Source organism: Calonectris borealis, chromosome 13 (assembly GCF_964195595.1).
Source record: "Calonectris borealis chromosome 13, bCalBor7.hap1.2, whole genome shotgun sequence".
NCBI classification, from domain to species: domain Eukaryota; kingdom Metazoa; phylum Chordata; class Aves; order Procellariiformes; family Procellariidae; genus Calonectris; species Calonectris borealis.
Window position 1 is genome coordinate 16,587,243 of NC_134324.1, and position 26,738 is coordinate 16,613,980.

General features: G+C 40.8%; 1 protein-coding gene across 1 annotated transcript in view; it reads right to left on the reverse strand.

The window, feature by feature from the left end:
• IL1RAPL2 (interleukin 1 receptor accessory protein like 2) overlaps positions 1-26,738 on the reverse strand; it is a 391,471-nt gene that overhangs the window by 91,362 nt on the left and 273,371 nt on the right. The window contains exon 6 of the mRNA XM_075162335.1: positions 19,995-20,069. Coding sequence (XP_075018436.1) covers positions 19,995-20,069 — 75 coding nt within the window. The remainder of the gene's footprint in view (positions 1-19,994; positions 20,070-26,738) is intronic.

Genomic DNA, 26,738 nt, shown 5'->3' on the forward strand with positions numbered 1-26,738 from the left:
TTCGGGGGATGTTTTATTGCTGACAAAGCGTGATTTCCAGCTTGCCGCAATGGGAATGAAATGCAACACAATGGAACAGCTCCCCCAGCCCTTAACTAATAGAGAAAGGCTTCACAATGGGTCATCCTCTTCCCCACTGTAAAACCATGGTCTGCAGAGACACTGCCCATTCCCCATCCTGCTCCTTCATGGCTACAGCACCAATCGATATGCATCCATCAGAAACTGCTCCTAGGTTCTCAGAAGCAGCAAATGCCACTTCTGACAGATGGCTCCTCCTCCCCTCATCTGCTCTTAAAGAGGTTATAAACACGGATTTTAACACTCCCATGATGCAAATCATTCCCACCAGATTTCTATTCTATCGACTAGGTTGAATTTAAGCCCATAATTGTGCCATTCTCTTTCTTGTTGTTTATTACCCAGGTTCCTTGCATGGGTATGTAAGCATTTAAAAAAAAAAATTAAAAATCCCTTGATGGCTTGATTAATTTTGATCTTGACACCTTGATTTCTTGCTAAATGAGTGCTCATTTGTTCCCTTTCCACCTTCCTTGTTTGTTGCTATTTTAATGCCTGCTAGACTACTTCATTCATTCATCTTTGACTGGGGCTTATAAAGTCTCTGGATACGAGAAGCCCTCCAAGTCTCAAATTTCTACTGTTGTGGGCTGAGCTTTGAAAAGAGGTCCCTTGAATCCATTTTCAAGGAAAATGCACATCTTTGGAACACATTTATCACAGGGAACACAAAAGAGCCGCACAGAGACAGCTTTTCCTGAAGGGCTCAAAGCGATCACGCCAGGACATACAGCAGGAGGACGTAACCTCAGCATTAGGCTGCTCATAATTCAAAAGGCTGCAAGTTAGCATGCCTTAGAATGTTACTCACATTAGTGGCATGATAACTGGCAATATATGCACTTTCAGCTGTTTACAAATGTGATAGTTTATTTAAACTATCCTTAAGGGAAAAAAACAAATAAAACAAAAAAACCGCCCCAAAACCATCACCAACAAAAAAACAACACTGCAAGAAGAAAAACAAAGGTTTCTACTTACTAAAATTCACTGTCTCTAGAAACGGCACAGGAAGTTCCCATGCCCACAAAAAGGAAAAGGCCAACCCACAGAGTTGTGCAGTCTTTTTTTTTCTTCTTCTTTCTTCCCCCAGACATATGGAATCACAAGACAGGCTGTGGAGTTCAAACACCCTCACCGCACTGAAACCTGCCAGAGTCAAATAATACCAGAAGACACAGAACTGGGGGCGGGGGTGGGATGAGGGGGATCCAGACTGGGGAATATACAGGGACCACATCATGAAAGAATACTTGCAACTCAGGCCTGACTCTCTGGGCATCGGTCAATGTTTTATTAATGTGCACATCTCTCTATTCTCATTTAAAACATAACTCGACAACAAAAATACATGAGGCTTTACGCATCATACCAAAGGGTTTTATTTTCCCAAGGTTAAATGTACCAAGATTGACTGATACACAGAACGAGAATGAACAAACCTCAAGGAAAAAAGTAAAAAGAAAAAAGTTTTTGATGGTGCAATTGTGTTTTCTCATTGTGAACGTCTGAGAGAAGCATTCATTCATATTCTGAATGGGTAAAGGCAACTGAAACAGGTGGTCTATTACTAGATCCATTAAACAAGAGATTTATGCATTACATATCCATCTTGAGGCAATTAGGCCGATCATTTTTTTCCTCTTTTATGGCTTCATTGAAAACTTCTGGCAATAAAGCAATTAAAAAATAACTATCCAAGCATTTATCTATGATATCAAAGACAACCAGCCTTTCTTTTCTCAGAAAAAAGCTGCTTCACTTTCCATCCTTAGAACGTACAAATTTAGAGGCAACATTCACTGTTAAGACAGTGATATAATGCTGCCATTGTCCAAAGTCTGAATGGTGAATGATGGGGTACGGACTTGCTAAATCATTGTTTGCTTTCTATTTTGGAAAATGATTCTTTTAGGTTTGACTTTAATCTCACGAGGCACATGAACAGCAAGCAGAGAAATGAAGTTGCCATAAAATTAATCTTGCAGTACCCTCCTTGCTGCACGTGCTGCAAGGGCACTCGCAGATTTGGGTTTCTACAGACACTGTCCTCATAGGTGCGCACAAATTCTGCAAGCAATAATGATTTTCAAAACTCAGGTTGATGTGACATATGGAGTCAGTCAGACACTAAAACATAAAAGGATGGCTCCAGCAATAAGATGCAGGTGCCACAAAGCTATCTTTTTAGAGGTGCTTTGGTGGAAGCCAGTCTGTGACACAGGCCAACAGACCCCACAGCCTCCTCTCCCCCAAGAAGAGGTGACAGAAAAGGGATTTGTGGACTGTAGTCCTCATAGTCCTCCCCCCCAAAAAAAAATCTCAATTTCCTAAACTTAACCACTGATTAAGTTGAAGTTAGTTCTGTCTGTCAGTAGTTTAGATAATCCAGACACTGGGCACATGCCGATTGACAGCAGACTACAGAGACTGATATAGTTGCTTCAGTTGTAAGTACCTGCTGCGGCTGCAAGATTGTACCTGACCATTGCCCGCAAGTGACTCTTCGGAAGTCATGGGACAAAAATGGTTATTTCCCCATTCTCTGTAGCAACAACTCCATCTACTTTACAAAAGATAAAAGGAGACCCTTGTGCACACGATGACTGCAGTGATTCAGGTGCTTGGTCAGGCAGAGCAGGCACCCAGGGTGCCAAGTGGCTGTGCAAATCCTTACCTTTTCCTCTGCAAGCAAGATGTACAACTTAGTGACTTCTCCGGAAGAGGCAAGCAAAGAAGGAAAAAGCGATGTTCAAAGAAGACTGAAACAAACAGAAGCTTGTTTAAGTGAGCTTTTTCTGCTCCTAGGAGTTGCCCTTCCCCTGCCCTCTGGCAGTATGACAAAAAGAAATGCTCTGTAATGCAGGAGCTCTGAGAAGGCGGCCAGAAACAGTCTGAATGAACAGTCTGAATATCACAGTGACAGAAAGGTAAATTGGTTTCAGGCCTTTGGTTTGATGCAGTTAAAAGTAGTGTTCATTGGGCTCAAACAAGAAATATGAACATTCAAACCAATGAACCCAACCTGCCACATGCGCCAGTAAGCCTCGCTTGTGCACGGGCACAACTTTCCCTTTTAGGCCACTGAACAGCAGGTTTTTTCTGTTTGCTTTGTCCATCTCCTATGGATGATTGGAACTGCAATGTTGGAAATACCAAGCATCTGAAAGGTTTTAAGCTCAAACCCCAAGACCCCGAAGTCAAGCCCTAAGATAACAGAAACTATACTTGCCACTTCCTGCAGTCTGGCTCACTCACTAGTAAAAGACAAACACAAAATGACTTAAATGGCCCAAATCCCACTGGCTCAAAGGTTTAAAAGTTTCCAGCCATACCTACATGTTTCATGATTTCCTTATATTCCTTAGGGAGCATAAACATTTAAGGGAACCTGAGGATGGAAATCAAAAAAGCTTCAATTGGACCTATTGGAGCGGGTCCAGAGGAGGGCCACAAAAATGATCAGAGGGATGGAACACCTCTCCTATGAGGAAAAGCTGAGAGAGTTGGGGTTGTTGAGCCTGGAGAAGAGAAGGCTCCACGCAGACCTTATTGCAGCCTTTCAATACTTAAAGGGGCCTTATAAGAAAGAGGGGGACAAGCTTTTTAGCAGGGCCTGTTGCGACAAGGGGGAATGGTTTTAAACTACAAGAGGGTAGATTTAGACTAGATCTAAGGAATAAATTTTTTACAATGAGGGTGGTGAAACACTGGCGCAGGTTGCTCAGAGAGGTGGTAGATGCCCCATCCCTGGCAACATTCAAGGTCAGGTTGGATGGGGCTCTGAGCAACCTGATCTAGTTGAAGGTGTCCCTGCCCACGGCAGGGGGGTTGGACTAGATGACCTTTAAAGGTCCCTTCCAACCCAAACTACTGTACAATTCTATGATTTTGGGCACTACAGATGATTACATCTCTCCGACCACACACACTGATACAAGCTAACAGCAAATATCAGAAGCGTACTTAAGAAGCAGACAAATGAAAGCCATTTGATTATGGAATTTAAATTAGGGAGAGAGAAGATGATGTACACTGCCAAATTCATCAACATCTTGGGATTTTACCATGAGTCTCAATCTTTTTAAAATCTCCAGCTTCTTAAATCGTAACACAATGGATACTGAACCAGGAAGGGTCTTGAGAGATCAGCTCATCCATCCCTAGCTCCCAAGGCTGGTCAACTCTCAGTAAGCTAGCAACAGCCAGCTCCATTTTTCTACTGCCACTCTGAGTAAATGATTATACAGTCTATTCTCTATTGTGTGGATAGCGAGAGGTGGGATGACCTGGAAAGCTAAAAATCCATTAACATGGGCACTACGGGATATACTGTGGGAAATGGAGAAGCTGGATATTATTTTTCAAGGTGCAGTTCTAATGAGGTACTTGTAGGTAAAGTGCAATTTGCAGTTACAAGAAACAAAAGGCAAAAAAACCCTTGAGTCTGATATGTAAGTCAGTCTTGTGATTTATAGATACCCAATTCATGATTTCTGAAAGCCGATAATTCTGTGTATCCTAAAAAGCAGTGTGCACAGCCACACAATATTCTATAGGATTAACCATGCTGCTAAAACCAGCAATTACAAACCATCTTATCGCATTCAGTTCAGAGGTAGAGTGATAGCAGAGCACACATTGCAAATGGAGCTCTTGGTCTTGTTCCACCCTACATTAGATAAGTTCAGCAAGTTCTGGAAGTACTGCAGCACGTTGTGAATGATGAATGAAATGAAAAATCTCTGCTCAGTGCACAGCGAGTAGCCAACTCCCTTCTGTGCTGCATCGCTTGCTTTCAAGGTACTTGATATGCAACTTCGGTGAGAGACATTCAGAAAATCCCAGTGAGCCCAGATGTCTCAAAAATAAAAATAGAACATTGCAATTTTGTCCCAGGGCTTCAGTTGTTTTTATTCAATTTTAATTTCATTTTTGCCTACCTCTATCCAGTGACCTCCCTTGTCACGGTGCATTATGGACTCAAAACATAAACATCTACCACTGTTGGTTGCCCAGTTACAAAAGAGGTTTAAGGGTCTGGTTGCTTCATCTCTCAGTAAGCAGACAGAGTTTGCACTGTATGAATACTTCTTTTTGAAAATGTAATGTAAGAATAAATAAGTGGTGAATAATCAGCTCCATCACATTTTTTAATCAGGGGCTGCAGAACCACATTGTTTTCCTACCACTTTGGTAGGTCGATTTCTATAAGACATAAATCATACCACAAGCAGTTTGGATTGGCTTCCACTGATCTGACTTACCATCAAATACAGTCTGCTGGGCAGAATTACCATGGAGGATGAAAGATTTGGGAATTGTATCTTCTTAACAAGCAGCACAGGTTGACTTTCAGAAATTTACATCAAGGTTCAAGTCATGGCTTCGCTTTTGCTGGGTTAGAGATTTGCTTCTCCCCAGCTATATTATTATGCTGTTTCAGGTTATTGGATTGGGTAGATGGTCAGCTACTTTACTGCTCCTGAAAGGTTAAAATTGCAAAAATCTTGCTATTTTATTGTTTTGTCTCTCCAGTCCCTCACTCCTGCCTGCTTGTTTGTATCATCAATTTGTTATTACTTGTAATAACTGCATAGCAAACAATATATTACTTATTACACACGTGGGCAGAGGTCAGAAGAATTGTTTTATTCTTAGGCCTAAGTACAATGGCCTCTAGTTGTAACCCCATTAGGAATGTTTAATAAGAAAAGCAATAAAACAGTTTAATAACTAAATCCACTTCTACTGCATCTCTATAGTTAGTAGTGGGGCATGGAAGGAAGGAAAAAAGATTAGCTCTATCACCACTATTTCTCCCACTAGGCTGTCTCCTTCAAAGGAGAAGGCAGGATATTATTTAGAGATTACATAGTGTAATAGTTTTATTGACTCCTTTTTTGGCACTGTAAGGCTGTACACACAGCAATAGGCCTTCATACACAGAATTTATTACTAGATCTGGAATTATAATCTAAAGATGCAAAATTTTCCTGAGGAAGAACAGTGAGTGCAGTAAGTCTTTACTGTTGCCCATATGCCAGGCTCTCTTCAAAGCCCAGAGGCAAACAGTGCAAGGCACATATTTAGTACATTGGAAATGTGTGATGCAAGGTTTGCACGGATCAGGCTCCTTTTAGTTGAAAAGGTGGTGCTGAGTGCCAGGTGTCAGGAAGGTGCTTCTATTTCTCTCTCACCAGCATCCAACCCCACTAAAAAGTTTGCGCACTTTTCTGGAGCCAACATTAAAGCAATATCCACCATAGGAATGCCCTGGGTGCTACACTAATCCATCTCTATTTACCATTCAGCCAATGTGGTATTTTAATAACACCCAGCTCTAAAAATGTATTTATTTTTATGTACATATCAAAGCCCTGACTGCTTTATTTGCTTGGAAGGGAGGGCGGAACTGTTCCGGCAGACTTTCTATTTTCCACCAATTCCCTCAAGAAGCATATTAAGGGTAGAGAGCAGAGCGGGTAATTCCCATCTCTGGGTGGAGAATGAGTCAGACTAGTTATGCAATAGAGGCTTTCACCGATTAAGAAGGATGCTATATTCAGGTAGACAACTGGCCAGAAACAGATGCTATTTGTGGGCATAACTGAGCATTAGCAAATTGGCTGTTTATTAAAACAGGTGTTTGTGGGAACTCACGTGTCTGACACTGCAGATGTGGCATTCTGTTGAAAGACTGCATTAGAGAACATCAGTTTCCTTACCAGTTACACTTACGCTTCAACTGAGTTCATGCAGGAGCTAAATTAGATTCAACAGAGTCAGCATCGGCTTTGAAAACTGGTGATTTTAATCAGGGATATAGCAAGAAAATACAAGTTTTTACTCATGCCAGCTGTTCTGTTGCCCACTTTTGATCTCACAATCATCCATTATTGTCTGGTTAAAAAACCAAAACTGTTTAAAAAAGTTTCTCTGGCTTCCATTAAAACAACAACAACAAAACCACAAAACAACTCCCCACACTTCCAGAATTCCCAAAGATCTAGACAAAATATACCCTATTCATATCATCAGAAAGAGGAACAAAAGGAGAGCAATGGCTTCACAGACTGAAATTCAATTAGTATCAGAGCAGGAATACTACACTGTCACTAGGAGACCATGCATCCTTTCCTACAGGAGACACCACGCTCATTCATACTTGAGTGCTAGGTCTATTGAAAGTTTTCATCATTTTGATGACATTGGCAGCAGGCTACGTTGATCAGATATTCTGAATTTAAATTACATTCTGACAATTGTTTTCTATTCTGAGTCAAAATGAAAAAAATTCTTGAACTTCCAGTGACAAGAAGATGCCATGCCCTGTTCCTGACCTGCTTCTACCCAAATAAGTTGGTCTAGAAACAAAACAAAACAAAAGAATCTTCATTTTGGAAGTTTACATGATTGCATTATTTATTTAAAAGACACGCCACAGTGGCAGTAGTGTATAATACCATGCCAAGGTCATGTATCAGGTCATGTCATTTTTTTGACACAACAAAAGACAACAATTATTCTACATTTTTGTAAACATTAATCATGGGTGTTTCTTCACATGACCACACACACCTTCTCTAGATGGAAGTACCTTTGGCTTATCTTAGAACATCGTGAACTAGACTGGGACTGGGTATCTCAATGCTGTTTTAGCATCTCTGTTCATAATTTAGACCCTCAGCTACTCCCATTTGTCACTTAATCTTTGCTGTGCCAAAAGTCGACATACACCAAACTTCTGACAACAGAGCTCCCTAAATATTTAAAGCGATGTTTCTGAATATGATGCACTTTTGAGATGGTTGTGTGGGATCACAGTATCTCAATTCAAAAATACTAATTGCCACAGAAATTCCCCAAAGCTCTCTCAATCAAGAGATTTTTGTAGTTTTAATTAATGTGGTCTTAGAAACAAGATGAATGGAAACTCTGAAGGGGATTTCAGTGCTTGAGACTGTAAGGTAAATAACTGTGGAACAGGAAAGAAGACAGCGATATACACCCATATTTACAAGTTAGTCATAGAGGAGCCTTACATCACACAGGAAAAAAAGAACCTGCAAGGTCAGTTTTGCAGCAACATTGGTAAAACACCTCACCACACAGTTGGCACAGAATATTGTACAAGACAGGTATGAACCAAGGACCTGATACAAAATTAGCACAGAAAACAAGATGCTTGCAAATTCCCAGGGAGGACTTATTGGTGTCTCTTCTTAAAAAGCTATTCTAAAATAATCTAAGGCAACCATGCCTGTTACTATACACTACACATTGTAATTCGCCTGTGGATTTCCCGGTGTTTTTTTACAGGCAAAACTACGACTCGTAACACCCAAATGCTTGCTGATAATTTAGGTGTTTGAAATCACAAGTTTGTTTAAGAGTCTTCTGACTTAAGAGGCTTTTCATAAAAGAGAGGTCAGGCTGTGAAGCGATGTGCTGGATTGTGAGATGCTGGGGTTTGAAATCCTGAAACTGAGAGGAGTAGTATGCTTGCCCGCATCTGAATAACTGCTCAAATGCAACAGATCCCTTCTCAGAGGCAATGTGCCCACAGTGTGAATAACAATTTGATATCTACACACCACTCACTTTGCCAGATGATATTTAGAAAAGCTAAACGAAATAGAAGTGCTTGGTCAATGATCTTCAGTAAAGCAGATTTCTTATTGCATACAGTGCAGTCTCTACAACTTAGTTTCCAAAGTGAGTAAAGCATGAAAGACAGATGGATTCAGATGAAATTAAACCACAAATATCCACTGCACTTACAAATGAAACCCTCTGCTTACTCTATATGCATTCACTTCATTGAGGCAAATGCTCAAATATTCCAGCAAAGCAGTCTTCTGCCTGCAATGTTTATTAATATCAACAATTTGAATGATAGGCTGCAGAATACTATCTATAAATTTGATTTCAAATTCATCAATGCAGATCAGGAAATCATTAAAAAGAGTTAACAGTAATGTAATCAGGAAACAGCAAGCCTGATATGATCAGCCTGCCCAATCAAAGCAGCTTTAGTTTTCAAATCCTGCATATTCAGGGCTTAGCAACAAACTATTCAAAATAGTGTGTCAAGTCCAGAAGCATTCAGAGAATGTATCTGAGGAAAGATCCACATGGGCAATCTTTCCCTTCATAAAAAGAGACAAAATTCACAGAATACACTATTTGCTGTTATTTACTCAGCTCACTAGCAGTGAAAAAACACACTTAACACACCAGTGTTGGTTTTTTTGTTTGGTTTGTTTTTTTTTTTTTTTTTAACAAAAATGACTGCATTTGAAGTATTTAAATTCTGAACTCAAACCACCAAGCTTGATCAGAGAAATGTGGAAAACGCTTTGAGTTTGCAAAGAATTACGTAACACTTGATCAGTAAAGCATATAGCACCATTTGCAACCTTCAGCACTGAGACTATAGCAGAGGCATATGCAGTTCACTTACATTTTAGACTCTGCTAGATACAAAATGAAATTTACTTATGCCTTTTAATTAATTCAGAGTGCAACTCCATCACTGAAATTTGTATTTGAACAATATAAAGCATTGCTCAAAGAATTAAGTGCTTAATCCTATGCTCCTCTGAGCTGGAGTAACTATGCACCTGACTGTGCACCAAAGAAATCTCAGTGGATGTTTTCATGACTAATCATATTCATTTGTTCATAGGACTAGGGCCAAGCATGTTAAAATTAATAAGCTTCCCATATAATATAAGCGGATAACAAGAACATACTCAGTACTAAAAAGTTACAGTCATCATTTAGCGCAAGGCTGGTTTGTTAAACTAAAAACGTGGTAGAAAACAGTGTGCCTCTGCTGCCTTTCCACAGATTACTGCTTTCTGTATTTTTACTTTCCAGCTGATCAGGGGTACTGAGAAGTCATGTAACGTGTCTTCAGTAGGTAATAAAGGTGTATCTTCATTTCAAGAGAAATCTTCCTTTGAATCTCTCTCATTTGGTCTTCATTGGACTGAAGTGTCCAACACGAGTACAGTAAATCAACCTAGTTTTAATGGTCAAAGTTCAATTACCTAATACAAGCTATTTGTTTCTGTAGGATAGAGACAAAAGCAAGGGTATCGAAGATGAAGTTGAGTGCAACATTTATCAAACATGGATTAAATGAAGCAAAGATTTGGTGGGTAGAATTCCACCTCATTTCTTTTGAGGGACTATGACAGCTTTGATTTTCACTGCCTCTAAGATTATGACATTACAATTTTGAAATTTTAAGAAATAAAAACTATATCATCACTCTTCATTTTCTGCACTGTTGCCTTTAGAACAGATTACAAAGTACAATTTTCTATTATTTTTCAGTGAAGAAGGAAAAATTAGGAGAATGGTTAGCCTAGATTTTAATCTTTACTGCCCACTGAACAGCGGCACTGTGATGCATGACCCTGACCTTTCACAGCCCGGTGTATTTTGACTGTTTGCCTACTCGGCTCCATCCCCACATTTTAGTGCGGCCGTAAACAAAAGATGTGGAATGGCATGCCCAGCAAATCACAGAATGCTGAAAAGGTCAAAGTAGTACTGCCGAATGTTTCTACTCTGTAATTTACAGAATATATGAGGCATTCACAGCCCAATAACTCATTCATATGACAAACACGGTAGAGAGAATGTAAAATGGCAGAACATGAATTCCTTCCAGTGACAGTGTTTCTAACAAGCGCAGAAAATGGTGCAAACTTTGCCCTGTGGTTCCCTTTTCTGGAACATTAATATTGCCTGACTTTCAATGCACAATAGCATATGTCTGCGGACTGTGCAGTCAATGTCTCTGCGTTTGCAGTCAGGCTCAGAATCCGAAAGGCAAGGGCCCTGAGGAAAAAATCCTGGTCAAAGCCTGCCCTATCTGTACTCCTCCTCACCCTTCTCAGAGCACTTCCCCAATACCAGGCAATTTTATCGTCACAGCATTCCTGGAAACTAGAGAAGTACTATCCTCACTTTAAAAGAGGACACAGAGTCCTGGCCAAGGTCAGGAGAACTATAGCAGAGCAAAAAAACCCACAGCTCTTTTCAATAGCCCTAATCCCCTGCTCTCCACTAAGACCACCTTTTCTACTTTCTGTCCCACGAGCTGAACTTCATTTTTGCAGAAACAAACTTGTGCCCATTTCTCAGACACAAGCCAAATGCAGTAGATCTAGAAACCAAACAGGAGATCTTTTAGCCAAGCTCAGCACAGCTGCATGTCTGCAGTCATTGAAGTGATGATTGTATTTGTTAATGACAGCTTAGTCCTAATGAGGTGCTAAAGATGCACGTCCTGGATGCCCCCACACAACGGTCACCCCTTTCAGAGAGTTTTACTGGTGCAAGATGATTTGAGGCATTCCTCAATCATCGTAAGTTAGCTAATGCCCTTGGATGAATGCTGTTGAACAACTGTAAGCCAGGACATACTGGAGTGTTTCTTCTTTACTACTTTATTGTAATAAAAAGAACACAACAGATTTATCTAAAGTATTGCTGTTTCAAACCTAACTGCAAGGGTATCTATCTGACATCAATTAATCATTTTTTTCTATAAAGACAGTGTCATGATTGATCTAACAACCATTGAAATCAACATAAGCAATAAGTAGTTTGTAGAAGTAAAAAAGAAAAATTTGGAAAGTGCAAAATCTTCTTTTGTGACATATCTGTGCCAATTCCATGGATCCCAATGGATGTAAAAATTATGGATCAGTAGCTAGAATTTGGCCTTATCTTTCCAAGTCCATTAAAACAAAAGAAAGAAATGTGTGAATAAACTATTCTCTGCTTCACAGATGTAAATCTGGATTAACCACACAAAAGGCAAAACAACTGTGGATTTACACCAGCCAAACAACAGATCCCAGCCTCAAGTCTCTGAAGTACAGCATTTCACCATTATCCCTGAGAGAAGCAGAGATATTAACAATGTACCAAATTAGCATCAAAGCATTAGCGGTAATACACTTAGGGTATTTAGGGAACTACTTCTAAACCGAAATGTCAGACAATTTGTCTCTAATATTCCCTGCAGATTAGTACAAAATGATTGTAACAGATGCAAATCCTGCCTCCTTTCATACAGGCACGTATGGCTGAAATAGCTGTGGAGCTGCATCCCTTGTGCTGCAGAGGAAGGCAGGTCCTAAAGAAGATACCCCCAGTTTCTCTTCATTTCCTAGTGAAAATTGCTCCTTCATGTATTTCTGTGCAGGAACATGAACCTTTTGGTAATACAGTCTGCACTGCCAGGAGGAAATGATTTTCCAGCACCGAGTCTGGGGTCATTTACACAGCGAGTCTGTAACCTCTTGAAGGGAGGGGAATAGTGTATGAGGTTTGGTCTCCTGCGGGAAGAAAGGGGATCTCCCAGCTTACCTGTGGGAGGAGGTGGGTGCAGTGGAGAGCCCTGGATGGCTGGAAGAAGGAGTGGAGGAGACAACAGTGAGGATACCAGCTTGCTCCTCCAGACAGCAACAGTGCATGGGGGACATGGCTGTGAGATGAAGGTGCAGCATGGGGAGAACTGGGGATGGAGGGGATCAAATTTGTGCTGGTGTTGGGGTGGACGGGACACTAACCACATGCTTTCCCTGCCTTTAGTCCCACCTCCCCTCTGTTTTGCCATTCAGTGCACACAGACCTAGATCCTTGGTACGGGGGTTGGGGTTATTCCACTCAGACAAAATAAGGCAGTTGGATATGATTTGGGGCAAGATTGTCACCCATCCCACAAGGAAAGTGGGATGAGTCTCTATGGACAACTTCCAGTCTCCTCTCTGTAGGGCACTCAGTGCACAATTTAACCACTTGGATGGGGCACCATAAGCTATTACTCCACTTAAAGTACTATTACTTTTAATAATATTTATAGACCATATTACAGGAGTAATATTTACAGACTATTCTGACAGGAAAAGGAGTTGTATCTTGAAAAGTTGGATTCAACAGAAAAAAAATGGTATTGCTGATTGTTATTGTATTTCCCAACCAGAAGAAATACAGTGTACATATAGGTAATATCATAGAATCATAGAATCATACAGGTTGGAAAAGACCTCTAAGATCATCGTGTCCAACCGTCAACCCAACACCACCATGCCCACTAAACCATGTCCCTAAGGGCCTCATCTACACGTCTTTTAAATACCTCCAGAGATGGTGACTCCACCACTTCCCTGGGCAGCCTGTTCCAAGGCCTGACCACTCTTTCAGTAAAGAAATTTCTCCTAATGTTCAATCTAAACCTCCCTTGGCACAACTTGAGGCCATTTCCTCTTGTCCTATCGCTTGTTACTTGGCAGAAGAGACCAACCCCTACCTCGCTACAACCTCCTTTCAGGTAGTTGTAGAGCGCGATGAGGTCTCCCCTCAGCCTCCTCTTCTCCAGGCTAAACAACCCAAGTTCCCTCAGCCGCTCCCCATCAGACTTGTGCTCCAGGCCCTTCACCAGCTTCGTTGCCCTCCTCTGGACACGCTCCAGCACCTCCATGTCCTTCTTGTAGTGAGGGGCCCAAAACTGAACACAGGATTCGAGGTGCGGCCTCACCAGTGCCGAGTACAGGGGCACGATCACCTCCCTACTCCTGCTGGCCACACTATTTCTGATACAGGCCAGGATGCCATTGGCCTTCTTGGCCACCTGTGCACACTGCCGGCTCATGTTCAGCCGGCTGTCAACCAGCACCCCCAGGTCCTTTTCCTCTGGGCAGCTTTCCAGCCACTCTTCCCCAAGCCTATCGATCTCCTATCGAGGCTGGTTTTTATAAGGCTCTGATTTCATATGCTTATGATTTTGTACTGATTGATCTGTTAGGTGAAATCAAAGCTGAGATATTAGTTAATTATCTTAATTAGAGCTTTTTAATTTTGGAAGACAGGAAGGGGGGAGGGATCTATGTCAAAAACGTCAGGCATTCTCACAGAATGGGTGAAGAGAATGGGGAAAAAAGATATTTCCTTCCTTCCATCCCCCTTCTTTTCACCCTAAGAGAAGGGATGTCCGATTTGATGGCCAATAGTCTCTATACAAGACATTCCCAGGAAAATCCTCCAGAATCTAACCAGACTATCAGCTTTCAGAAGAGTCAGTCTGAATGTGTTCTGTGGCGACTCGGGCATCAGCTGTGGAAGCCCAGCAGGTTTCCGAGCCCACTGGGCTCTGAGAATTCCTTGCAAATGTGTATTTGGGCTCCCACAACATTTCACACAGAGTGACAAGAGCTGCAAATCTCAACAGAAAAAGCAGGGAGAAAAAAAAAATATTAAAAAAAAAAAAATCTGCAGCCCTGTCTCCTCCTTGCCCTCTAAGCTTTAATTTTACCCCCCTCAGACATCCCGTCTTGGTCTCAGCTTCATCTTTCTCCCAATTTAGCCTCTTTGCTCACTCAGGGCCCATTTGGGTCAGATCACCTCTGATTCCTCAAGGTTTGTCTCTTCTGTGCTGTCCCAGCTGAGAAGAGGGAGCAGGAGCAGCACAGGGAGAGAGGGCTACTGCCTTCAGAGAGGGGCAAAGCTCCGGATTTGGCACAGCTCACAGAAACCCAGATCTCCATCTGAGAGCCCCTGCTAAGCCGTAGGCTGGAGAATGCCTGGTGGGAGCTGAGGGAAAGAAAGGCGGAAGGGTAGCATGTAGCTACCAACATCCAAGATACCTGTTTTTCATACATGCCTGAGTAGTCACATATGTGATCATTTAATCAAAGAGCAAATCAAAAGGCACGCGCACGACACTTGGAGGCCTGACCACAGAAGACTATCAGTGCTCTTTTCACACTGCAAACACACTAATGAGAATTCCTTCCCGAGCTCACTTTCAAATCACTTGCTCTTTTTGAATTACTTTAGAGCTCAAAATTTCTGTATTGTTTTTTGTCCAAGATCACCATCCCATTCAACTAAGATGTTTATCAAATACCTGTATCTTTAAATATGAAGAAAGCATGATTTAATCAGCAAGTCAGTAATGACAGACACTGCTGGATTGTCTTGAATAGACAGGCTTGGTATGAAATTGATGTCTCCAAAAGATCTTGCAGATTTTTTTTTTTAATCATTACTATTTATTTTTAAGAAGAGAAGTGGGGTCTTAATGAAAATTAAGACTGTGGACAGTGACTGTAGTATCTTAAAAATGACATTTTCACTTCCCAAATGACTCCTTCCAGCCAGTGCCTCAAACAAAAAGGACCTTTTTTTTTTTTTAAAACTATTTTTATCCTATTCCCATACCTGCCAGCAGATGTAACTTCGTATATTCCCTTGCACTTGTTCCACAGTAGCTTTATCGATCTGCTTAATAACTAGTCCCAAGAAATTGCAATGTTAAATCTTCTAGGAACAAAATCTTTCTGAACAGGTCAGCTACTAGGAAAAATGAGAATCCTCATAAACTACGTGTTTCCTTTCCTCAGCATCTTGAGAAGCAGAGAAACTACCATGACAAGTGAGTTAAACCCCTTGACATTTTCCCTGTTCAGTAAATGAATTAACAAAGGTGTTTGTTGTTTTGTTTTCTAAGACTGCTACATTTCTTAAGTAAATGCCTGAAAATAAAACCAGTACATAGTTGAAAAGCAAATGACACATAAATGATATATTCAATTAATATAGACACAAACATGCAAACATTCATTCCAGTCTCAACTAACTCATTCATAAGGAAAAGACTAATTTAACATTGCAGTCACTGTAATACATGGTACAGAATTAACAGACAGACTTAGCTTCTATTTTGATATTGTATTTTTAACTTTTTGATACGCTGTGGAACACGTGAAATAGCAGCCATGGTGCAAGCTAGATGACTCTGGAAGCTGCTTACAGATAGACTAGCTAGATACAGCTCCTACAAGATCCTTATAGAAACTGGTCCAGCCAAGAATCAGCAGAGCACAACAGTGCTTCCTTTCTTCTGCAAATGCTTATGCCTTTGCAATGCTGCTTTTACACCAGCTGAGTGCTGGCAGTGCAGTAACTCACAGCTACCTACCTATCCATCAGATTTTGGCTCCTTGGTGCTACCAGAATTGTGCAAAGGAGCTAGTTCAGAGAAGAAACCTATTCTGTAATCATGTAATCAAAACACAAAGGATTGATTATCTTTCTTTCCATGTTTGCAAAGCACTAAGAGTGAAAAAGTTAGCTGGAAAAGAATTTAAAAAGTAAATCAAGAAATCAGCAGAGGGATGTACCAACATCCAAAGACTTACAGCACAGCACGCTCCACTTACTGTCAGAACAGCTGTATGTGAAAATAGATAACAGATCTTTAAAACTTACTGCACCACAGCCTCAAGACTTCTGACTGGGGTTTTGATGTTTACTTTTCTAAATCACATAAGGAGTTCTCTAACCTCAGGGATTTGGTATGAACAATCCATATACATGCTTAGCTTTATATGGTCAATCAAAGCAACAGCAAGCTCCTGCTCTAAAAAAAGGGGTCTTTGAACAACTACTTTGAATCACACTGGCATAAGCTTTAATAAATTCACATTCAGAGCTTTACATGGAAGACAGTCACATTTTACAAACGGAGTTTGTAGGAGTACAGACTTATGTAGGAGTACAAACTCTTCAAAAGCAATCTTAAGGGCCTTCTGCTAAAGCCACGCCATCTCCTGGGCAGAAGACCTACATATATTTTGGCTCATACTATCAAATTTGATTTTAACATCATAAAGACAACTCAGGGATATATTTTTTCAGGAAGAACATGATATTATCAGATTAATGTCATATATTTCCAAAAACATATACTATATAGTACGAATAAACATCATTTGTTAAAACCAAGATATAATAAGATTAAATGTGCTGCATACTATGCAGTCAAGAACTGTTACTATGCTGACCCCAATGCAAAGAGCTAAAAAACAAATAAAAAGGGTTTTTTTTAGTTTTCTTTTTATGAAAAGGAAGCAGCAAATGAACAATAAAAAAAATTCTGTCATTATTTTCTAGGTCGGCCCTGAGATGAAGTGATTATCTGACCTGGTAAAGCATCCGAGACAGTGATATTGTTTTGGACTATTTCTCTAGTCCTCTGGGATGCTCTTTTGTTCTCCTGTCAACCCTCCTCTCTGGCTCTGTTTCTCCAGCACAAGCAAATACAGAAAACAAGAAAGAAGCAAATTCCAGTTTCTGCTTCTCTCTAACCTTGATGGGGTTGATTTTTATCTCTGTCAAATTCCAAAGGAAAACGGAAAAAGCAAAAAGTACATTCATGCTCCTTGAGAAGAACAAGGCAGGATCTGGGCCATGTTTGAAGCCTGAAGGAACTCTTCTATCCTCTGTCAATAAGAATTGTGCATATCTATTTTCATTTGAATCTGAAAGCCAAAAGGTGAATACTGAAGCCTGCAATCAGGTCAAATAAGCTGCTAAATAGTTAGGCCACTGCCTAGAGTTCTTGGAAGATTTTGCATTGCATTGTGCTAATCATTAAGGATAAAAACAGTAAATAATTATTAATCTCCTCTGCTTATAGAGCAAAGACAGCTATTTCTTTAAAGATTAGTTTTCCAATAGAAATCTAAAATAATCTCTGCAGAACAAATAGATGGATTAAATTCCATTTCTTTTGTAGTTTACTGGCACGTTCATACTTGCACAACCACTGAAAAAGCAGGCATATTGGGTGATTTGACTCCATGGGCTAAAGGCCCTGTAAAACACAGAGACTTTACTTTGATTTCTAATAAAATACTGAAGAATGTCACTTGTTCAAAACTCCTAGGAGCTTAACAAGATTTCAAAAAAGTATTCCAGCAGATGACCTTACATACAACTTTCTCCTCTGTTACTTTGCTTCAATCAAATGATGCGCTTTCCTGCAAAACTCTAGTACATAGTCAGGGTCTGCAGCATATTGCAGAGGTCAGCACAGCCTCCCAAAGCTGCAGGTAGCCTCCACAAGATGAAGGTGCTCCCTGAGAATTTTCTAGCTCTATCTGTTTGCCATTTAAAATCAAGCGGGAAATCAATGAACTTCATTGTAAGTTAAAGAAATAAGTTCAGGTTCTTCCGTAAGCATTAATCTTTTACACATAATATGAATATGGTTTAGTGGCAATAACCAAACCCATTAACATATCAGAAAAAAAGCACCATATGTAAATTCCCTGATCTTAGGGGACAACTAATGGATTACATTCCAGCATATAAAGATGCAAGACTTATATTTCCCTCTAGAGATATTCCAAAATCCTATTACTGAGACGTATCCCCAAGGAGAGGAGGGGGTTTGTTTGTTTTCTTTTTTTTTTTAATCAAACCTCTTTTTAATCAGTCAGAACAAAATGTTTTCACACAGAAAAAAGAAGAAATTCAGTGCAAAAACAACAGAGTCCTGATGGAACAGGGGAACTTGGAAGAGAAAATGAAGATGGAATAAAAAAGCAGGAAACAAAGATGTGCACTCTTCGAGTGCCTTTATTACACAGATGTATGCAGGGACAGTTTGCTCCCAAAGGAAATCATTAGAAAGTTGACTTTTAAGAAGCTGGACCAGGAGACTCAATTCAGCCTTTTGGGCTGATCCAAACTTTGATGACTGTGTTTTGCTGTTAATTCCGCTGGGCTTTTGACTATAGCTTCAGACCTATTTTGTGTTTTCCCCTTTTACAGCCAATTTCTGCTCAACTACAGACACACGAGTCCTGTAGAGGGGAACCTGAACATGCACATATGCAACTGTCTGCGGAATTCATCTGGCACTGGCTGCTTCCCAGATCGACTTCTGTCTTCCCTGTGCAAGCCCTTACAGACTCCTGAGTCAATTCAGGTATATGAGAGAAAGCTAATCTTTAAGATTAGCTAAAGTCACAAATGATTCATATTCTCACCATGATTCAACAATCACATTCAAGAATTCAAGCCCCATTTTTAAATACTTCATACCATCTTAAGTGATTGACTGAAATTGCGAGGCACCTGGTTTAGGAACAAGGATGTGCCTTTGTACTCAGCTCCAGTAGGACCCTGTAGGGTTTCACAAAAACAAACAGCTTTACCACAATGTTATCAGCCCACTTAAAATGTTTCATTCTGACCCTGCTTGCTTTTAAATCCCATTCCATCACTGAATTCTAGCCAACTTTGGGATAAAAGGAAGAAGAGAGTCAAGCTCAAGAAGAAGGAAAATGCCACAGCTTCAGCACAGAGTGAATAATCCACATCTGCAACACATCTCTTGTAATTTAAGCTCATGGCACCACAGTCCTCAACAGCAACTCCAATTCTGCCTCTCAAAATTAGAAATCTATTTTCAAGTGACTGAAAAAAACCTCTGGAACTTCAAAGCCAATCCGTTCTTCGAGCACCAACATGCTCCACAGTTCCCCAAAGCTAGCAGAACTCTCCAACATTAGAGTTTCTCAACGTGAGAGAAAATACAGGCTGCCAGCTGAGATTCCGAGATGTGCATTCACAGAAGAATACATGTCAGGAGTGAGAAAAGCATACAAGCATTTTAGTCAAAAGCCCTTTCTGGTAAGCATTCAGAACAACCTGAAAATGCACTGTTTTACATTAACTTTTAAAGGAATCAGCACTTCTTTTATGAGAATATTTGTCTTCGATAGGGTGAACGTCAACTGATCAATACAGCACCAACGTAGACATATATTACTCTATCAATCATAAATTAAAAAGAGCAGCAGTGCTTTATATTTAATACCCAATGTAACCAATTAGTACTGCCATCCCTTGATGTTACACAAGTTCATTCCCTTAAATTGCCATGGCAGTAAATTCTACAGTTATAAATGAGAAGCTGCAAATTGATTTGCATGTAATAACCGTACCGCTAAACCTTTCTTACCACTTTCAATTTTTCCCATCTGCTACCAGAGTAGAAGTTTAGGATCTGTTATTCCCAGAAGGGGACTTACCCAGCTGGACATCTATAACAGTTGGCTGGTTCTCCATAGGGAACAATGGCTTTGGAGGTTTGTCTGTGAGTAAAGCTGGAAAAGAAAATGAGAAAATGTAATGGAAAAATTGAGACCAATGACTGCAAAAGAAAAGCTCTGTCATGTAAGCAATCAAATGTTTGTACACTTGATGGCATGTAAACATTTATTACATAATATGGCTGTTACACGGCCAATGTGTTACTGCTTTCCTAGTGGCTGTGGTGGCCCACTGATTCAACGGAAATGAGCTATTTTAAGAACTAAATTTTTAATAAAAAGCAGCAAAACAAAGTCCATTTCTCACTTTTAATCTACATATAATAACTAGATCGAGCATTTTAGATCCTCACCTTGCAAAGTTAACACACTTAATTAATTTGAAATGCCAACCAAATCTATTTCAGGGTGACCAGTCCCAACATGTCTTCATGCTTGCCCAAAACAGTACTTAGATGCTCAAAGAAAACTTGCACAGAATTTTGTCTGATGAACCCCAGGAGCTTCACACCTAGCTGACATTCCCACCCAACCGGGTGAGGCACCTGGATGCTCTTCTCAAAGCCTGAGTGGGGACCCTGCCTTCTGCTATACAGAAGTATCTCCATCTGAGAGCAGGAAACGTTACCCCAGCCCAGTCCCACCAGGTGACTGCTCCAGCCACTGGGACAGACACTCACAGATAATACTGCTACTGAAAAGCACAGCTACAGATGCAGGCTTCACGACCCGGTTTGAGAGCTTAGTGCCAGGCTGTGCAAATAGGTTTTGTAAGTTGGGGCTAGCTTGAAATAAATGACTGAGTATTCCTGGAAATGGGGAGAACTGGTTTTAATCAAATACAGCATCTTGTGCCACATGAAATTAAACATTTCAAAATTACTTCAAAACTTTTCCAGTTACATTTCATCACCTGAAATTATTTGATCTGAGTTTGTAAAATGAATTTGCATTTTTCAATAAAAGACTAAGGCAAAATTGCCCTGATCTCCTCAGAAGCCCCAGCACTTACTGATTTGATAGGAAACAAGTCTATCTGGCAGTTTGGTAGCTCAAGCTGAAAGTTGCCCATGGCTGGGGCAGCAGGTCTCCCTGAACCAAGCAGAGGGAGCTTGAGCTCTGCAAGCTCCTGGCCTACGCTCCCAGCTCAGGCTGAGCCATTGGCATGCTGAGAGGACACCTCTCCTCCCCGTCTGCTTCAGCATGAGTCAATGGTTCAACACACCTTCCCCAGGGCTTTAAAACAAGCTGGCTGAGTGGCTGAAGCAGAGGTGCAGCCGTCACACGTTTCACTAATGTGGCTCTGATAACCAGCTATCAACTGACAGCTGCGTAAAATTGGAGGTAGCTGAATTCTGCTACCACCAAAAAACCCAAATATATAGTGAACCTACAAAACACTTTTACATCCACATCTACAGAAAATTATAAACTGTGTTAAAGAAATACTTGTTCGATTCTGCTTTACAGTTGCCACTATTATTTTAAACTCAAGAATTGATTGTCAGCACAATCCACTTCCCCAGTTCCATTTAAATGAAAATGGAGTTCCTTCCAGTGATGCTACAGACATGCTTTGCTTATCACAAAACAGGCATTTCAGTAACAAGTCAGCAGCCAACATTTCAGATCGAAATCATGTGTGTTTGTAAGAACTCCTTGTACAGTTTGCCCACAAGGACAACACAGGAATCTCCGAAGTGATTTAAACAGCATGTTATTAAGACTAAAACCACACGCAGGGTTCAGAATGAAAGATAAATGGGAAATTCTGTAATGAGAATTCAGCAGCTCAAAAATGCTCATCCAATGCAAAGTCACAAGATTGACCCCGAAGCAACATCAAGGCTACCTGTACAATCGCATTATTTGGGGATTAGCCTGCGAGTAGAAAATTTCTGACAGAAACAAATAATTAGTTTGCTGTGCTAATGCACCTAAGTCATCTGAATGTCATTAGAGAATAGTAAGAAAGTACTGCCAAGCCTACATGTGTAAGTATGGTCTAACTACTTGCTTTTTAAGGAATTTCAATCCTAACCAAAGCTGAAAAATTCTAAGTAGGAGTTTTGGTCATCAAACCCAAGGGACTTTGAAACACATTCCACTGATGATTTTTTAAGCTTTTAAATTGCTAAAAGCTTTTGAGATGCTCTTCCTTATAAAATCCCATTGCATCCAAGGGGAGATGGATAACTATTTTTCCAGCTTCTCCACAAATCCCACCCTAATTCAAACAGTAAGTTTCTCACTTAGGTCACACCTGCTTCGAGCAAAGCTCATTCCAACACTCCAGAAAAAAAGTACATTCTGCAGGAAGTCCCAATGTGCTGATAGCCAGAACATTTGGTAAGGGGGAACATGAGAGTGAGAGTACATTTTCAGTACTGACATTTTTCTGTTCAACGTGTATACTTACTTTTCTTATACTCTAATTCCTCACATGAAAACCCCGTCAATAAATAATAAGTTAGCAAGAAGCAAGAGCAACTAGACTAGATTTACATTAATTGAACTGTAACCCGCTGCCAGCCGTAAGAAGGACCTCTTCACAGGTATTGCTTGCCATTTTCTCTCAACTATCACAGAAAATTAGAGATAGTCTGGCCCTGGCATCTGCTGAGGGGAACCTCACCTCTCAAGTCACAACCTGACAATATTGCTTTTCTGCAATTTTGGTTTGGTTTCTTTATTGGTTTTTATACTGGCTAGGCAGACTTCCTCAGACTGCCTGCTGGAAGGAGACAGGAAAAGGAAGTACTACAAAGGTATTAAAAATTTAACCATGTTCTTAACTGCCTCTGTGCAACTGAGGTCAGTAACTTCTTAAAAGAACGAGCCAAAAATCTCTAGAAAATGCATTTTGGCCTAAAGTGCACAATTCAAAATTCTTAGGAAGGTAACACATTTGGCCTGTATCTAAATGCAGGAATACCCCAGATGCTCAGCACAGAGAGAAGAGAACGGCTACCGCCAGTGACATGCAGGTATTTGCTGCAGCTTCCACACAGTCCTGCTGCAAAATGTGCTGGAGGGAGTGGAAAGGTCACAGTGGCTACAAAGGGGTTTTGGGATTTAACCCCAGTACTAACAGAATCGAGCCCTTTGTCCAGACTAGGTCAGAACAAGCAACACTCTCACCGACCCTTTACAGGACTCCTTCAGGAGACATTATGATGTGTTTAAAGCTCAGCGCACACACACAAGACCTCATAAGTAAAGTGAAGGCTGAAATGGAGAAAGAGATCAGCTTGAGAATGCAATTCTAAACAACTTGATATACCAGGTAAATCTTCTTTTGGATGGAAATTTGATGGGGGGGGGGATGGGGGGGGTGGGCTTTTGTTGCTACCTTTAGGCTTTTCTTGTATTCTTATTTTTCATCTCTGGTACTAAGTTGTACTCTGTGTGCATTGTAGGATATGGAGAAAACTTGCTGGGGTAGCTGCATCCATGCTGTGCCAGTGTGCTCAGGCTTTCCTTGCTTAATGTTCTTTTCATATCTTATTCCTACCTGCACCCCTTGCAACCCAATCTGACCAGGGCTTCCCCCTGTTTCCCTTAACATTACCTGCAGTCTTTAAATGTTTTCTAAAATTGCTCCTGTGTGTCACATTTTGAACGGTTATATTTTGCCATACTGTTTTTGGAGAGTAATCATTATAATGAACCGGCAGCCTGTCAGAGCTCTTTACATAGGAACTGAAATGGCCCAAAGGGATTTTGAATCTGGACTCAAAACTGGCTCTTCAATGTCATATGTGTTTACAGAAAACAAAAGCCATTCTTATTTTAGAGGTTAGACATCAGATCACTTATTAACCTTATGAAATTCACTTTTGGTCCTTCTTAAACAGTACGGCAGTATAAGATATTCTCAGCTACGAGGGATTCTAATCTTTCATTATCTCTGTACGCAGAAGTCCATAAACAACCTTTATTCAAATGCCCATTCCTCTAAGAGAAGTTTCTTTAATTCTCAGAACAGTTTTATAGATGTGCTGCATTCTGATTTCCAGCCTCACTAGAAGGGAAAGCATTGATACAGCATTACTGTATCAACATGTCTTTAATAAAGCTAACAGTATTCTGCGTTCTCATCTAACTCTTACTTCACCTCCCAGAAAATCACTTTAAATTAAAACAACTAAATGCAGTGCAATCACTCTTCCTATTATTAAAGGTACAGCAGTACTTCTGCAAAGAAATATGAATATACCTCATTAACTGTCACAGGAACAGCTGGGATAGAGCTGTCTACTTTTTCCTTCTCAGACCTCCTTGGAACATGCCATGCTCCTGGGCTGCTCTGGGCAGCCATACTTACATGGTGAAGCCACTAGAACAAGGATGATATTAGTTCCCCAAAGCAACAATTCCTGCGACCACACAGATAGACCTACCTTTGCAAGATACTAGGTGACAATGTAGCACACTAAGGGGTTTCTTCACCTTTACTTACCATTCTAGGATTTTATCCCATGAACAGGCTGGGACAGCTTTGGCTGCGTTTGTTTATGCAAGTATCAGCTGATACAGTACACTGCTGAATTAAGATTGAGAGGAGGGCTCACACAGGGCTTCTGTGCTTTGTCCCAGGGTAACACCAGGCACGCTACCTGGGGCATCGCTTGAAGTCACAGGTGCTGGATGACAAGCTGGAAAGACATTTCTTTACCCAGAGGCACTTGGCAATGCATGTGCCTCCCATAAGAGCGTGGTGGACGTGGCCAGAGGCTGGTTGGCAGCCAGACTGCTAGAAGACTGCTTAAAGTGCTGTTTCCTCCTGTGCTTATATTCATCCCATTAGAAAGTAATACAGAAACTTTAAAACAATAATCAAATTGCTGTGATTTCAGCAACACTTGTCATGGGCTTTTTCCACAAGAGATTTAAAGGCACAGTGTTGTACAAATCAATACACTGATCTGATCCTCTGTAACTGTTCATCCAGGTGCGTTTTCTTTCCCAGAACACATGATACTTTTATTCTCTGTTTTTCATAGGCACAAGGAATATGTTGTCCCAGGAGAAGTGCCTCAGAAAAGCAGAGGAGAGACCTGCAAAAGATTTGGTCTCTCCAATTATTTACACAGTGATTTTAGCAGACAAGGGAGAGCATGACTTGCTGCACAGGGCAATGTCTAGATTCAGGACCAACTGAAGAAGACAACAGCCTTGAAGGAGCAGCTCCTGCTTCTAAGTGCCAGCGTAAGAGCCTAGATGTTCATTTTTTCCCATTACAACCTTACTGTTTCAAAAAATCTCTCATTCCGTATTCAAACATATATCTGACACACTAATGAGTTCTCCTAAAAAAGCTCAAAGCAGTTGAAAACAAACAGCCTTAGGATATCATTACTTAGGGATAAGCAATGATAACCAGTTAGAAAAACTACCAGGCACCTCAGGAAGCACCAGTTCCCTCATAGTTCGGTATTTGACTCTGCTCTATTTCCCTACACTATTTCCTACCTTCCCTCTGCAGCAGCCTCACAGTACCCTCCCCACTCCAGTCAGACTTCTTTTACAGCAACGATGGTGAGAAACAGACAGCCCAAGCTGTTGCTACAATGAACACAAGTCTCTTACTGCAATTTTTGAGGGGCTCAGCTAAACACAACTTCTGAATTTAGTGCAGATCACCTTGCCCCTGTGCCATGCAAAGGCATGCGCTAAGCCAACAGGCATCACCTGTGCTCCAAGGACCTGAACTGCTACCAGTGTGAAGCCAGTCAGCACCAGGGTCATGTGCTGAAATCCAGCTGCTTATGATCCAAAGGGCCTCTTTCTTGTGACTCAGCACAGCTGGAATGTTTTCCAGACCAGATAACTCTTCTAAGGCAGATCAAGGCAGAAGACTAAAAATGTTAATTCACACGTGGCTAACAACTGGTCAAAAGCTGGGGAAGGTTTGCTGCTGTGGATAATGACTTTTACTACTCTTGTGATAACCACCCAAGGTACATTTGCTGTTCTATCAATGTACCTCCTGGACATTTGCTCATGTAATTTGCAATGATGAAAGGAACAATTATCCAAATATGAAGCAGAATGCAGGGAATCTAATGGAATTGTTTCAAGTCTTCTATGAGACAATTACATGCCAACCTACTTCCTTCAATCAAAGGATCTGGCATTTTCCCACCATTAATTAACACAGAGCCTCTAGCATCATTCAATCAAGAATCTGGCTAACCTTTTGACAGCAGAACCAATCTGTTTGAATAGCATCCTCTGGGGCAAATAACAGCATGCCAAATCCTTAATCTGAAACTAGCTCATACCCAAAGTTAAGTTTTTGTTCACTCCTAGTTCAAATACACATGCTTCCAGGCATGGCTTAGATCTACTTTGGCATCTAAAAATCTTGGCAGTGACATCGCAACTTTCACACCCTACATGAAGATGGAACTAACTGCGTGCAAAACACTAAATCAATGCATTAACCAGAGGGCACATATTGCTAAGAGAAGTTCAGCATCACACCTTTTAAAAAATATGTACCTAACTCTCTTTGGGTCATCTGAAATCCCAGCTTGTGCCAACAGGTTTCTCAATGGCTGACAGTAAAATGCGTCAGGCCTGACCTGCTACTGCTTTATCTTTTATGTTGCTGCTTACACCTAAGCAAATGTGTGAGCCAATTGTGCAGATGTAAATGTAAATGTGACAGCTATAGTCTTGGCTGCCAGGGACTAAACTGTGCACTTGCAGAGTTAA